Source organism: Myotis daubentonii, chromosome 17 (assembly GCF_963259705.1).
Source record: "Myotis daubentonii chromosome 17, mMyoDau2.1, whole genome shotgun sequence".
NCBI classification, from domain to species: Eukaryota; Metazoa; Chordata; class Mammalia; order Chiroptera; family Vespertilionidae; genus Myotis; species Myotis daubentonii.
Window position 1 is genome coordinate 42,744,545 of NC_081856.1, and position 15,397 is coordinate 42,759,941.

The 15,397-nt window shown below is 52.0% G+C and overlaps 2 protein-coding genes across 4 annotated transcripts in view; one reads left to right on the plus strand and one right to left on the minus strand.

Annotated features, from left to right (window-relative positions):
* The window catches only part of LOC132219682 (cytochrome c oxidase subunit 6C), a 38,031-nt gene that overhangs the window by 15,777 nt on the left and 6,857 nt on the right, over positions 1-15,397 (plus strand). The gene's annotated exons all lie outside the window — the stretch shown is intronic.
* VPS13B (vacuolar protein sorting 13 homolog B) overlaps positions 1-15,397 on the minus strand; it is a 626,384-nt gene that overhangs the window by 6,235 nt on the left and 604,752 nt on the right. For all 3 annotated transcript variants that reach the window (XM_059672116.1, XM_059672115.1, XM_059672117.1), the window contains exons 56-58: positions 11,985-12,161; positions 9,432-9,602; positions 1,913-2,089 (exon numbers count right to left, since the gene is read on the minus strand). In XM_059672116.1, the coding sequence (XP_059528099.1) occupies positions 1,913-2,089; positions 9,432-9,602; positions 11,985-12,161 (525 nt within the window). The remainder of the gene's footprint in view (positions 1-1,912; positions 2,090-9,431; positions 9,603-11,984; positions 12,162-15,397) is intronic.

The window sequence follows — 15,397 nt, forward strand, 5'->3', positions numbered from 1 at the left end:
GTGATGCTCCTGGGAGTAATGGGTCCTGAGCAACGGCTCGCACATCATTTACCATTTATGTGATCAAGTCAAGACTGTTAGTTGACTTTGTTGCTCAATAATACAGCTGTATCTGTGCTGTGGCTGGTTAAATAGTAAAAACCAACGGAGATGCACCAAAGGCACATGGTTTGTCTAGGTAGTCCCTTAGTGACTTAATCCAGCTCTTAAGCATGAGTCCACATACATTTATGAGCGCTCCGGTTTTTTACACGCTCCCCCTGGTGCCGGCACCCAACCAGGGCACCCAGCAGCGGCCATGTAGGCCTCCAGACTCCAGAGCCAACGATGGTACAGCCTGTGTGCTCTCAGGGCTGGGAAATGTTTATAAGCGAGGCAGTCATTAGACTAAGAGTTAGTGGTTTATAAAACCTTCAGTGCGGTAATAAAAGTTTTACAGGATGATGGAAACCAACGAGGCCATGTGAGGCTCTGCTCTGAGATGCTCTTACGTAAGGGAGAGCCCTCAGCCCTGGGAACACACCGTGAGGGCCAATGGCATTTTCAAACAAAGGAACTTATGAATATAAGCTGTCTTTTCCTCACAAGAAAAAGGGAGTTCAAATTTGACTTCGTCCACTGAGGACTTGCAGCAGTTCTTCCTGTCAGTTTCCTTGTGAGTGAAAATGTCATTCACAGGAAGAGAATAGAGAGGGAGGAGGCAGGGGAGAAGGAAGAGGAGCACATGTTTGTGTGTGTGGTCTCTTAAAGGAGCCTCTCCCTTGGCTGCCTGAGTGTGGGTATTCGTCTGCTCTCTCTTCCTTTCAGACAGGGTTTTTATGCTCTGATCTGGCTGCCTCTTGTCAGATCAGATCTACTGAGGTGCAGGATGTCTGCAGTGAAGTGTCCCCCCAGCCCCCCGCCAGACTATGGCCAGATGCAGAGCGCTCACCTGTCTGGCAAATGACAGAGCCCGCCTGTAGTTTGTGATACTAATGAGACAGCCCACTTCACCACCAAAATGATGACATTGATTTCTGGGTAAAAAGATGACAATTCTGGTCACCTGTTTTTTAAGTCACTTCCATGTGCTCTGTCAAGAATGCAGAACATAAGCATGGGATGGCGTGCTTCCTTTCCCATACACGGTACTCCCATGTGCACCCGCATGCATGGGAGCCCCGTGCCAGCAGTGCCACGATCCCAAGGTCTCCAAGCTGTCTGCTTGGGGAAAGGGTTTTCATTGCAGCTCATACACCTTCGCTGCCATTGGCTAGGACATTCAGCCTGGCTGCAGTGGCAGCATGGAGTCTGCGGGTGAGAAAGCCATGCCAAGTGCAAAGCTCTGTGGGCAAGTGTGCGCACACACATACATGCTCCTCTCTCATTCTCCAAATGCATGTACATTGTAATATAAAGATATCTTTCTGCCTTAATCTATTTTTCCTTTTGAACTGCTCACCAGAAAAATAATTGTAATCATATTGTCCTCAACCTCTAATTGGTTACTTTTCATTAAAGTCTACTTTATTAAATGGATTGTTAAAAGATTCTGTGCCATGCATAGATATACTGAAATTACTAGTTGATTTCTGGTTCTAATTTGTATGTCACAGAATCTTTTAACAATCCATTTAATAAATTAGACTTTAATGAAAAGTAACCAATTAGAAGTCGAGGGTAATATGTTGAAGTACTGAAATTGCTAATTGATTTCTGGTTGTATAATTTTATTACAACTTAGTATTAGTCATACAGTTCTACTCTTCATGTAAACAAGCATAAGGAGGTGAGGAAGAGAACTATAACTGCTGATTTATCACTTCTCACTCCTCTGCCACGTGCGGGCGAGGGTATCTCAGGGACTCCTGGTAGAACAACACAGGTTACTTGGCCGTGTCCGAGCCGGCCCGCCAGGCTTCCCCTCACTCACCGTAGCCAGTCTGCGACACGAGCTCGGCAGCTCCTCCGATGGGTTTTGTGAACACCCCCATGATTCCTTTCCCCATGCCTGAGATCACGCCCTTGGCCTTGTGTCCTGCTGAAGCCTGAGCATCGGATGTTCTCTGGAAGTTTTGCATTGGCTGATCGACTATGCCAGCAATTGCACCTGAAACACAGCAAACGCCCAGTAAGGGCTGAGGCTTAGCATCTTGAGAAAGGGAAAACCTTCCATTAGGAACCCAGTTGCATTTTTGATTGACAATGAAAGCCCACCCTCATTTTAAGTTCTTTACATTTATTTACCAACCACCTACATGCACTGAGGGCAATTCAAGTTAGACATTTATTGTCTCAACAGAATACAATGTTCAGACTGGGTTTGGGCCATTATAGTTAGGATCTGTGAAGTTCAGTTTAGAATTTAGTGAACATGCCAGACTATTCCAAAATGACCCCCCCTTTTCTCCCCTCATTGCCTTTCTCCAGAAAGCAGGCAACACAGTTTAGGGAAGAGAAAGCCTGCTCAGCTTAATAAATTTTCAATGAACAGGAGGATGAAAATAACTGGAAGGCTCAGTTCCTCTCCATGTTGTCACTTTTAATTAGAGCAATTATTAATTAATAACTTAAATGTGTTAATCATTATTTAAAGAGTAGTTGTTGATGTAATAATTTCCATTACACAGTTCTGCATAACGACGTTTGGGTCAACGACAGAATGCATATGTAATGGTAGTCCCGTAAGATTATAATGGGCCCTGGCCGGTGTGGCTCAGCTGGTTGAGTGCGCCGAAAGGTTGCCAATTCTATTCTTGGTCAGGGGCCTGCAGGAGGCAGCTGATCAATGATTCTCTCTTGTCACTGCTGTTTCTCTTTCCCTCTCCCTTCCTCTCTGAAATCAATAAAAATATACTAAAAAAAAAAAATAATAATAAAGTGAAAAGTAAGTGGCCAAACCTCAGTTGAAGTGAGAGAAGTTTTTTCCAAGACCAGCAAGGGAAGAGACTGTTTCATAAACAGGATCAGTGAACAGCTTGGTGGTTAGGGGGAGGCAGTGACCCAAGATCCAAAATCCTGCCTCAAGCATGGGACAGCTGTGTGACCTTGGGGAAAACTCCTTAACCTCTCAGTGGCCTGATCCAGGAAGTGAGGATAAGAACCATGCCTGAATCCTAGGACTATTTGGATTAATGATTTCATACAAGCAAAGCTCTTAGCACAGTCTCCCAGCACAGATTAAGCACTCACGTTAGCTAAGTCATACGCAGCTCAACGGTGGGGATATGTTCTGAGAACTGCATCACTGGGTGATCTAGGCATTGTTCGGATATCACGAGTGCACTTACAAACCTGGACGGTGCTACACACCTGGGCTCCACAGTGTAGCCTACAGCTGCTGGGCCACAAGTCAGCACAGCACATTACTGTACGGAACAACACGACGAAATCGAGCATAAGAGAAAGTGATGCAAAGAAGAGCTGTGAACCTGAGCTGTACGAGGCTGCTGCTGTTGTAACGCGGATGCTGTTTTACAGCCAACTTTCCTTTACGTAGTGTACACACTAAAACCACGAGAAGTACAATACAGCAGGTCCTCGAGTAGTCATTTCTTTGTAATGCTGATGAGACGCCATAGAAACTTCTCCTTTATGTCAAGCAGCCTACGGTACAGTTTGCTAGCCACGGTGCCACACTGGCAGGCCTCTTCCCTTCGGAACAGCTACAAAACCTGCTCCCGCTCTGCTCTCCGCTGACGGCTTTCCCATGGGGTGGTTTGTTCCCCTGCTCTTACTTTGAGGGGCCAATGATGCGATCCAGCCAAGGCCTCACCAGTCCAGTTTTTTCGTAATGGAGTGGAGGGTTCCCTAACTCAGTAAGAGGTAAAAATTTCACTCCAATTCTCGACAGAATCTGTTTTCAACTCAAACCTGCTAGGATTAATGAAAATGCACAGTCCCCCTGTAGAAACTTTAGTACATGTCAAATCCCATTATTCCAAATGCCACTAATTCAAGGTCTCTTGGGAAACAGAGGTTTCCAGGTCTCAGTTAATGACCTGCTAATTTCAAGCAATATTCCATGGAACAAAACCCAGTAAAACCAAAGGCCAGTTCCTGCGGGTCAATTGTAAAGGGAATGTGCTTCAAGGGTTCCATTCCTCTCAGTTTTGACAGAGCCATTTAAGTTTATGTCCTGACAGATTAAGAATGACCTGAGGCGACAGGTCCGTTTCCCAGCCTCGACCAATGCTGCTCAAACCGTCTACAGAAATGATGCCGGAAGCGGGGGAGCGGCTCGCAGCTGGCCCTCGGCTCTGGCGATGGAAGGTGGAAGGATCACCGTTTCAGTGACACCCAATCCTGGCACCGAGCCGGAAGCCCGCCTCACATTTCCAGTCGGAGGAATCCGATGCTCTGCTCCCCACTATGAGGTCAGGAGTCAGAGCAGCTGGGAGTGTTAGTGGACCGGCCACAGTGGAGGTGATGGCTGCCTTCAGCGTGCGGGAGAGGTCTGGGCGCCAACTCATTTCATAGCAGACAGTTCAAAATGGTTAGCACGAAGCCAGTGACCACGGCTCCTGTGATTTCATCATCTGATTCTGACAGGTCTCTGAGTGTGGTGATTGTGTGTCGGGGGGAGCAGGGGGAGGTGGAAGTGGGCATAGAGGGGATAAATGGTGATGGAAAAATAAAAGAGGAGGAAAACTGGGGTAAATAATTATACTCATCAATCAATTAAATTCTTGCCTGCATTTCTGGTAGAAATGTCTGTTCTCAAGTGCAGAGTCCCATAAGCCTATTACAACCGAGTTGGAGGGCTGGCGGTGGTTTTGGTGAGCATCTCCCATTTCCCTTTAATGTGCAGGCCTAACCGGTAGTGGGCCTTGGGGGCGTGGCTGTCCACCACAGGGGCTCCAACTCCCACCTGCCTGAGTGCAAACAGGTATCACAGTGAAACTCCCCTTTGATCTTCGCTTCCTCCAGCCAGCGGCCAAAGTGAAGGCTCGTTACTACGGCTTTGACAGATAAGCTATTTGGGCCTCCGGAGAGAGTGGAAAGCCTGTAGCCCATGACAAGGTGTTAGGTTCTCAGAGGTAGAGAGGCTGTCAGACCACATGCCATTGCCGCACCAGACCCTGCCGGGAGGAAGCTGCCCGTCACGCACGCACACCGACACCTCCCTGGTCTCCAGGTGCAGCTGGGAGCAGAGGCTGCGAGCGATGGCCGTCCCGCCTGTGCCCCGGCGGGGCCCGAGAAGCAGCCTCCCCGAGGGCTGCAGAGGCTCTCACTGGCAGGACCCAGCTGCCCACCACTGCTGTCATTCACTGCCGCGCGCTCACACTGCTCGGAGGTTTAAGTAGTGGGAACAGCCCCACACTTGTCCTTGGCGCCAGGCCCGTGGGGTGGGCGGCCACCTGGAGACGGCTGTGAAGTGATGAAGTGAGGCGAGGAGGAAAAGCGCACCTTGGAGGTGTGTCCAGACCCCTGTGCTGGCCACGGCACAGACTGCGGCGGTGTCTCCTCTTCCAACCTTCTGCTGGGAGAGGAGGCTTTCTTTGAAGCCAGGGAACTAGAAGGCCTTCCCGCACCTCTTCTGGGACTTGCTCCTCGCCTCAGGCCAGAAACCCTGTCCCTGAGCTATGAAATTCCTGCCTGTCTGGTTATTTTGGTGCTGTCCTTACCACACATTGTAATTCTATTTGGGGCACTTTAAAAATAAATCGCAAAAGCAAAGGTACAGGCCGAACCTGGGACACCCCTCCACAGCTCACCGTTCCAGAGACAAAGGGCGCATCAGCTAGTCCAGCTTCAGGTCAGCAAATTGAGAAGGAAGCACCCTCTTCCTGAACCCCTCCCCCCTGCAAACCCGTCTGCTGGCGCTGACGGTGGTGTCAGAGATGACCTGGTGCCGTGTCTTGGGTGCACAGTTCTTGGCTCACTCGCTGGAGGGAAGTGTCCTGCTCATCTGGCGGAGGCCTGTTTTGTTGGGATTCCACATGGCACCCCAGGAGTGGTGGTGAAGAGAGGGTGTGGCTGCTGGGAAGTCAGTGATGCTTCCTAAGTCAGGCAGCAGCCCAAGAAGCATGGGTCAGAGCAAGTTCTGACGTCCTGCCACTGGTGCTCACGAGCGAGAAGTCACGTCTGGGGGGAACGCAGAGTGTACGGGTGATAAGGAGCCACGTCCTCAGCACAGACTCCAGGGAGGGTGGAAAGTGGAGCGTCTGGGGACTAGGTCTGGTACATGTGGGCGAGCCCGATGCCAATTCTGCAGGCTACACAGCCTGTTCCAAAGCCGTTGTTTTTCCAAAACTGTGGTGGATCTTGTCCAGGGCCTTGGCCACATCTCTCAGTGGCTTCTCTGCTGGCTGACACTTCTTGCTGACCTCAGGCGATGTGGCTGGGCACGGCGGCCAGAGACTCCCTTTGATTTTCCAAGTGCCTCATACACTGCACAGCATCTCCATGAGGGTGAAGCAGCGCCAGGAAGGCCCACCACCCCATACACATTTGGGGGATGTGCTTTCCCTACCTGGAACTTCCGATGGTCCGGCCCCCACATCCTGACTGTTCCCAGGCGTGGAGCCCTTGGGGGTGGGTGATTGTGGAGGGGCCGGGATCTTGTCCTGGCTGGAGGTTTGACCTGGGCAAGCTCTGAACCTCATTCAGGCCTGGGGTTTGATGATCAAAGACCACGCATGTGAAACCCTGAAGTGTTCTTTAAATACCTTTCTACTCACTGGGTCATTAGAGGGAGAAACTGAGGAACTAGCGGTCTGATGTCACTGCTACATCACAACAGCTCTAGCTTCAATTAGGTATGCAATCGCGTTTCTGGGGATGGATTAAATGGTGACAGTCCTATTCTTTCCCAGAATCCTAGCTTCTCTGTCTTCCTCTGGGACCTGGTGCTTGGAGCTAACACTGAGATTATGCGGGATACAGAGGGTTCTTACGCTCGTAGAGGGAAGGGAGCCCGTGTGGGCCTACCTTGAGGTGCCCACTGTGAACTAAATGTCTGAGGAGCACAGACAAGGACTTGGAGCCCAGGGTGTGCTGTGGGCATGGAGCTCCTGGGCCCCGGCCAGGCCAGCATCTGTATGTACACACACGGGGCAGGGTCTACGTTACCCCCAGAATGCCTAGGTTTTTGGAAATTACCAGAAATGCAGAAAAGCTCTGCGCCCACTGCAGGTCCCACAGACAAAAAGATTCCCCTGCATGGAGGAGGGCGTACAGGACACAGACCGAGGAGGAGATCAAAGCTTTAAGGCCAACCACGAGCCAAGCCCCAAGGGCGACATCGCCAAGGCAGGTCCACGGCTCCTCCCACCGCTGATGCCTACGCCAGGCGCAGCGTCCCACAGTGGGGAGTGGTAGTGGCGCTGCTTCTCGGGGACGAGAGCATTAGGACAGAGGCGGCCACAGGCCAGCCACGCAGGTCTCCTCCGGGAGCACCTGGAGCTCTCCCGCCAGAGCAGGGCCACAGAGCCCACAGGTCTCAGCGAAAAGAGGCCCACAGACCCCAGACCATGACCTGGGCCCCCAAGGTTGTCATTTCCGGTGGTTACAGCAATTGGAAGCCACTGACTAAAACTAAAGCAAGAAGGCTCCTGCCACTGCCCATCCGACACTCTTTGAAATCGAGCAACTCGTACAGCTCCTTCGCTGCCATGATTTCATAATGACAGGTTCTGATGACCAAACACAGGCCCTGGGCGGGCACACGCCTGACCCCCATGACTTCTAATAATGGTGTTTCCAGCCCCGATTTACACCAGAGAAACCCAGGCTCAGGGAAGATAAGCACATGTCTGAGGTACAAAAGAAGGAGTGTGGTCCACCCCACACCACTGCCCTTTCCCACAGCAGCCATCATGCCTCCGGGCTGCTGCTCTCCCCAGCAGTCCCATCCCAGCCACCAGCGCCCCACTCCCAAGATGAGTCAATGACACTGCCGCGCACCACTGCACGTTCCGACGGGAGCAATTTCTAGTAACCAAGCTGCTCCTGTAACACCTCACCACGCCCTCTCCGAGCCTCCGTGGCTGCACTGCGAGCTGGGGTGATGTCTGCACCGGCAGACGGGAGAGGATGAACCCTTCAGGCCCAGCTTTGCTGACCTTTGCTCTCTCTGCACTGGGCACTCTGATCTCAGGAGATGCACCCTCTTCAGATGCTGGGCAGGCATGCTGCCAAGCAACACAGTTTTAAATTCCTTTGCAAACAAACAGAAAATGCACCTGCTCTGCAAAAGTTCAGCTCCGAAGCTTTTCATAGATCCTTCCAAAGCAACTTATTTATCAAACATTTGTAAAATTTGGAAATTTCAAGAGCAATCTTCACCTCTAACTATACCATCTGGCTGCTCAACAACTGATAAGCACCTCAGTCAGGCTGATCTGGCATTTTTAAAAAACACAAAAGCAAAAAGTGGCTTCCTCATGAGGTTCGCATGACAGTTAGTTGCAAGTTGCTCAAGTGCTTAAAAAACAAAAGCAGGCATCGACCGTGGTGCTGAGGGAGCAGGTGTCTGGGTGATGGGGGAGCAGGTGTCTGGGTGGTGGGGGAGCAGGTGTCTGGGTGGTGGGGGAGCAGGTGTCTGGGTGGTGGGGGAGCAGGTGTCTGGGTGGTGGGGGAGCAGGTGTCTGGGTGGTGGGGGAGCAGGTGTCTGGGTGGTGGGGGAGCAGGTGTCTGGGTGGTGGGGGAGGTGTCTGGGTGGTGGGGGAGCAGGTGTCTGGGTGATGGGGGAGCAGGTGTCTGGGTGGTGGGGGAGCAGGTGTATGGGTGATGGGGGAGCAGGTGTCTGGGTGATGGGGGAGCAGGTGTCTGGGTGGTGGGGGAGCAGGTGTCTGGGTGGTGGGGGAGCAGGTGTCTGGGTGATGGGGGAGCAGGTGTCTGGGTGATGGGAGAGCAGGTGTCTGGGTGATGGGGGAGCAGGTGTCTGGGTGATGGGGGTGCAGGTGTCTGGGTGATGGGGGAGCAGGTGTCTGGGTGGTGGGGGAGCAGGTGTCTGGGTGGTAGGGGAGCAGGTGTCTGGGTGGTGGGGGAGCAGGTGTATGGGTGATGGGGGAGCAGGTGTCTGGGTGGTGGGGGAGCAGGTGTCTGGGTGGTGGGGGAGCAGGTGTCTGGGTGGTGGGGAAGCAGGTGTCTGGGTGATGGGGGAGCAGGTGTCTGGGTGGTGGGGGAGCAGGTGTCTGGGTGGTGGGGGAGCAGGTGTCTGGGTGATGGGGGAGCAGGTGTCTGCAGTACCTGGGGTGCTGAGGGAGCAGGTAGCCTCTGGTCAGACAGGATGGCCTGTTATAGCCTCACCCTGGTGCTGGAACGTGGGTCCTGTTCCACAGCCTCACTGACTCAGGGCAGGAACTGGGGTGAGCGCCATATCCTCTCCAAGCCTCTGATGGTCTACAGAAAGGATGTGAACTTCCCAACCACCTCCCGTCCTGGGAGTCCATGTCCCACGGCAGAGCCAGAGGGCAGACGGGCGTGCACATCCCTGCAACCCTTACCGAGCAGGCTGATGCCCAGCCGGGACAGGCCCAGTCGGAGCCCCTCGCCCAGGCTCTCCGGGAGCTGTCGCCGCCACTCCTCCTGCCGGTTGTAGTGCTCCTCATCGAGGGAGAGCCGGTCCATGTTTCGGGCCAGGCTCGTGGCCAGGTTGGTGATGGAGGTGAGGGTACCTGAGGGCACAAGAGCACATGGGTTGGCTCCTGGTCATGTATGGAGGACATGGAAAGTGGTGCCCAGAGGCTGCGGGATAGTAGAGAGGGCAGGGAAAGCCATCTGTGCCCTCTGGGTGAGTGATGGTGGCTTCACTTGCCTGTGCCGATGATGGCTCTCCTCAGAGGGGTAGGTAAGAGTCTGTTACCAGAAAAGTGCCTAGAGTTTCACATGGAACCGGGCTCACTACTATCTGACTGTCAAGGCTTGGCTAAAACAGTTGGTTTTAGGAGGTCACAGTTCCATTCCTGGTCAGGGCACATGCCCAGGTTGCGGGCTCGATCCCCAGTGTAGTGCGTGCAGGAGACAAGCCCATGGATGCTGATGTTTCTTTCTCATCCATGTTTCTATTTCTCTCTCCCTCTTACTTCCTTTCTCAAAAAAATCAATAAAAACAGTAAAAAACAGTTGGTTTTGAAGTCCTCACTGAGGCCCGGTTTTGAAGGTTAAAATCTGTCTACTCTGATTTTATTTTATTTTATTGTTAATCCACACCTGAAGACATTTTCCATTGACTATTTATTTATTGATCGATTGATCGATTGATTGCAGAGAGGAAGGGAGAGGGGAGGGGAGGGGAGGGGAGAGAGAGAGAAAGAGAGAGAAAGGGAAAGAGAGAAACATCAATGGTGAGAGAGAATCATTGATCGGCTGCCTCCTGCATGCCCCCTAATGGTGATCGAGCCCACAAACCAGGTATGTGCCCTGACTGGGAATCAAACAGAGACTTCCTGGTTCATAGGTCAATGCTCAACCATGCAAGCTGGGCTGGGCTCCATTAATTTTTTAGAGAGAGTGAAGGGAGAGGGAGAGAGAGAAACATTGATGTGAGACACATTTATTGGTTGCCTCACACATGGAATTGAGCCTGCAACCAAGGTACCTGCTCTTGACCTGAATCAAACCCTCAACCTTTCAGTCTGAGGGCTGATGCTCTATCCACCGAGCCAAATCGGCTAGGGCTGCCTGCTCTGATTTTAAAGGTTGAGGTTAGTTGATGGATTTTTGACAGACTGCAAAGAGATGTTTCCACTTTTGGACTAAAAATTATTCCCTCCTTATTATTTGACATTTTTGAGGAGATGATTATTGTGCCGCAGAGAGCATGTGCAGTTTTGATATTCAGGATGTTCACTGTGAAAAATGTGAGGACAACAAAGGAAGCAAATCACGTGAAAGCCATGATCCTGGTTTTTTCCTAAGAAAGGCTGTTTCAGCATCTTACTCAAGATATTCAGCATCCTTTCTAGCAAGTCTGCATCAATCCCCATGAGCAAAACGGAAAGACATCAATGGACACATTTCTGAAGCTAATGAATGAGCTCATCTGTTAGGGTGTCAGGTTTTAAGAAGAGATGGGAAGTGTCATTCTTGCAGTTGCATCTTTACCAGTAATCTGAAAATAAAGAAGACACATGCGCACACACAGATCCCAATAAACAGCACGGATTTGTGAAGAGGAGAGCCAGTGTAAAAACATGCAGTGAGCCAGATGTTAAAATTACCGGTGGACTTCAATTTAGCAGGTGTTGGTTGTCTTATTTTAAAATAGAAACAACAGAACCACAAAGATCTAAGTGTCACGGGTGAGAAGTCTACCAGTGACTCATCTGTGAGGCCTCCTGGGTGACTGGGAGGGGGAGTGGCCCTGCCTTTGTCCATTACCCAGGTGCCGTGCTGTTGACAGTAAAAGGCCTCGCTGGGGAGAAGCCCTTCGCCCCTTTTCCCTGCCTCCTGCTGAGAAGAATGGGGACTCAGATGGTTCTTGTTAGCTCCCGAGTCCCTGCCAACCTGACCAACATGTCGTCAGGCAAACGCGGAAACCAGGGAAACACTGCCCTTGTCCAGGGGGCAGCTGGGCTTCTGCGCCTGGCGGCCCGTGCAGCCACCAGATGGCACTGTGCGTGCGGTTTCACTCCCCATCGGCTTCCCGTCCAAATGTATCCACAGCCTCGCAGAAGTTATGACAACTGTATCTACATTAAAAAAATAGGATGAGGCAACAGAGTGTAGGGTTTCTGATGTTTAGCAGAAGTCCGAGCACCTTTAACATTTCTGCATTTATCACAGGGGAGAGCCGCTGAGCCAGTGCATGCTTCCCCGGTGAGGGGGTTCACATCCGAGGTTTCTGGGATCCTCACACACTGCACAGGCACGCAGGGATCTGCTTAACACATCAGAGCGCGTATACGAGCTTTGTCACAGAGCCAGCGTTGCACTGCAAGCCAACACGCCACACAAAGCTAGAGGCAGCACTGAAACGTTAACACGTTCTTTAAAAGAGAAAAGTAAGTCAGGAAGGAGCGAAATAAGGCATTATCACAAGGGACCGACATAGCTACCTTTGGAAATGTGCTTCACAAAGGACGTGGTCCCACGGGAGACGCCGCTGACGAAGGCCCCGGGGCCGCGGGTCAGCCCCTCGTACGGGAGCCGGAAGAAGTCGGCAACGCCGTTGCCCACGCTCCGCACCAGGCTGGCCGGGCTGCCGAGGATTTCCAGGGATCCAACCACCCAGCCTGCGGGACCAAAGGAAGGGTTGCTGAGACCTTCAACACGGCACTTTCAACATTTGGGAAAAATAACACATTTTCCCTGCAATTCATTTTTCACACTAGAACTGAGAACGTAATAAGCTCTTTTGGAGCAAAATATGGGAAATAACTCATTCACTGTGAATTCAGATGTGGCAAACTTTCCTAGTTTATAAATCAAAGTGGTCCTTTGGCAGCCTCACAAACAGCTTTCTGTGACCTCCCTGCCCAGCCTCCCTGTTCCTGCTAAAAGGGACCGTGTGCGGACACAGGCCCCAGGGGCGGGAGGGCGCAGGGGCAGCGGGGCCCTGGGATCAGAAGGTGCCTGGTCGGGAGGCCAGATGCTGAATGGGTGTTCCAGGGGATGCAGAGTCCTGACCAAGATGGAGGAGTTATTTTTAATCTTTCCCACTCCGACCAAGCTGAGCGCTTCCCTCTAGCGCGGAGCTGGAGCCAGACACACGTCTCCCTTCCCAGCCCAGCTCCAGTTGTGTAAACCTCGGTGACAGGGACACACTGATTAGTTGGCGAGGGGAGCGTTCCCTGCCAAGGTCCCAGGGGGAGCCTCGGGTCTGGTTTCCTGTGTGAGCCGGGCTTGCCAGGAGCGGCCTCACCACTGGGCGCCCTGCCCCGTGGGAACGTGGCTGTGGCATGGACTCTGGCAGTGGCTTCCCTTCACCCCCCCCACACACCCCGGGGTGGGGGCTTGGGGCTCTCGCCCAGAGGATGGAGGTGCAGGCAAGGGCCAAGGGCTAAGGAGAGGAACATTCCGGGTGGCGGCTTTCTCTGGTAACTGACTCCCGGCCCAGGGCTGACAGCGCTAACGGGAGGCCAGCGGATGGAAGGCCTGGGAGCCGAGCCTGCCTCACCAGCAGGTTCTCAGCGGACAGGCCTGCGACAGAGATCCCCAGGCAGGTCACCGACCCCGGAGGCTGGGCAGTGCGGGTGCAAAGGCCTGCGGAGCCCCAGGGCACCCGGGCCCAGCTCATGTAGAGGGGGACGTTCTTAAAACTGGAGCCCCCTGTTCTCTGGACCATAGGAAGACAACACCGGGTTTATCTTATCACAGGGAATAACTTCCAGAAGATGATGGTAACTGGGAGGCCTATAGGGGCCAGGCATTGAACATTTTTAATTCTCACAGGCAACTGTGCAAGAGAAGTACTATCACCCCCTTTTATGTAAGTTCAGGTCAGCTAAAGACTGAACCCCTGGGCTCAGGGACCGTCGAGACCCAGGGGACAGAGAAGACTGTTAATTCCCCGCCTCCACTGCCTCCCAGGCAGGCAGGGAAAGGAGGAAAGAGACGAAGTCCACTGTTCACCATCTCCCCAGGGTTACACATGGCTGGGTTTCAGCCCAGGTTTACCTGATTCCATCTGCACCCCCAGCCCTCCCCGTGAGCCCAGGTGGTCCAGAAACATATTAATTCCCCTTCTCTCCAAACACTCCACATAGAAGTAAAGGAGCTACTGCCAAGCAAAACCCCAGGGCAGGGGACAGGGGTGGGCGGGAAGGACCCAGCCCCTCGCACACCCAGGGCGGCTCGGTCTCCTGGATTGGGACCACAGGCTGACAGAGGCCACGTGTGGCCCAGAGCTACTGCGCGTGCGTGTGAGCTGGACAGAAAGGGCACAGAGCATCCCGGACTCTCCTTTAACGAGTTTCCTCCAAAAGCAAATGTAGCCTCAGCTTGCTTGTCCCGGAATTTTGTTGAAAAAGGATGTCTGTCTGGTATCTAATCAAACTGAGACTTAGGGGTCGTGAGGGCCCCAGGAAAATATAGAGCCCACATTCTTTCCTTTAAATAGGGTTAGTTACTCATTTCTAATTACTTTACTGTCTTTATGCAACCTGTTCACTTGTTCCTACAAGACTCGTCCTGGGGGTTGGTCACCTCCTACCGTCTTCCCATTTCCAACCTGCTCATCACTGCTTCTTCCAGATAATCTTTAGATCGTCGGTAGGTTTTTAGTGACAGACTTCCCAGCAGGCTCTAAAATCTGGCCCTCTGTATTAGAATTTCGTCTCAGCGATAATGAGGTTGGGACACAGCTTAGAGGATTTTTAGGTGGATTACAAAAGATCCAAACGGAATGTTCTTGGGAAAGCTCGTTAAAAACATAAACAAAGCAGAGCGATGGCTTTTGGTGCTGGGGCTGCAGGGACGTGGCTCCCCGGTGCCACAGCGCATGTCGGTGCCAGATCACGGCACAGATGGGTGCTCCCCACACTGCAGGCACGTGGTGCCCGGCCCGGGGCGTTTCCTCCCAGGCCTGGGTCAGTGCTCGGTAACCTACATGCCTGCTCCTCATGTTAAGAGCAAAAACTGCCCGAAAGGGTAAGTTTCTGGAATACCCGTCTATTAAATTTGAAATGTTAACAGCTTATTTCTAAATGGTTTCTTAGCAAGAGGGAATATTTCTTCATTGTTGTGCAAGCTATCAAAACAACAGCTCGGCAGGGCCCTCCCCGGACCCTGTCATTTTCAGTTAAGGGTTGTGAGTAGTCCTCTCTACACTGTGCATTTCACGGTGGAGAAAACGCAATCTTACCAGGACGGCAACAACATGAGTCATTGCTGCTAAAATGATCATCTCCGACAGGAATGCATTCCAAGTACAATGCTACCAAGGCGCTCTCTCTGCTATTTCGGAAAGTAAGACTTCCATGCTCCTTTATCAAACAGGGCCCACAAGACCCACTCTGGCTGGTGTTTGTTGCCTAAATTCAGGGGAACTTAAGGAGTCAGACTGTCAAAATGAAACGGCTTCTGAGTGCATTTAGGTCAGGAATGTGTGCTTTGACGCCGGTTACCATAGAGCAGCCAGAATTTTCAAAACACACAATACCCAGCTATTTAGTCAGGGGCACGGACCTCCTTTCCCTTAGATTATCAAATAAAAAAAAAATGACAGCAGCCAACACAATAGCCATCTGTTGTAAATGAATCAAAATTATATCTATTTTTGTGTGTGAGATTGGCAAAAAACAGAATATATCTATTTTGGTGTGCCACAGAATTGGTTTATGTATGCTATGACACAAAAAAGGTTGGAAACTGCTGCCAGAGTATTCTGAAACAACCTGGTCCCCAACACTCAACTCTCAGCACCACCCTCCCCATACAACCTTCTGTGCACATATTCGAACCAGCCCTGCGGGCATTCCCAGCTCGGTGTGTGGGAGGCTGAGGCACCGAGGGCCCTCTGTTATCTGTC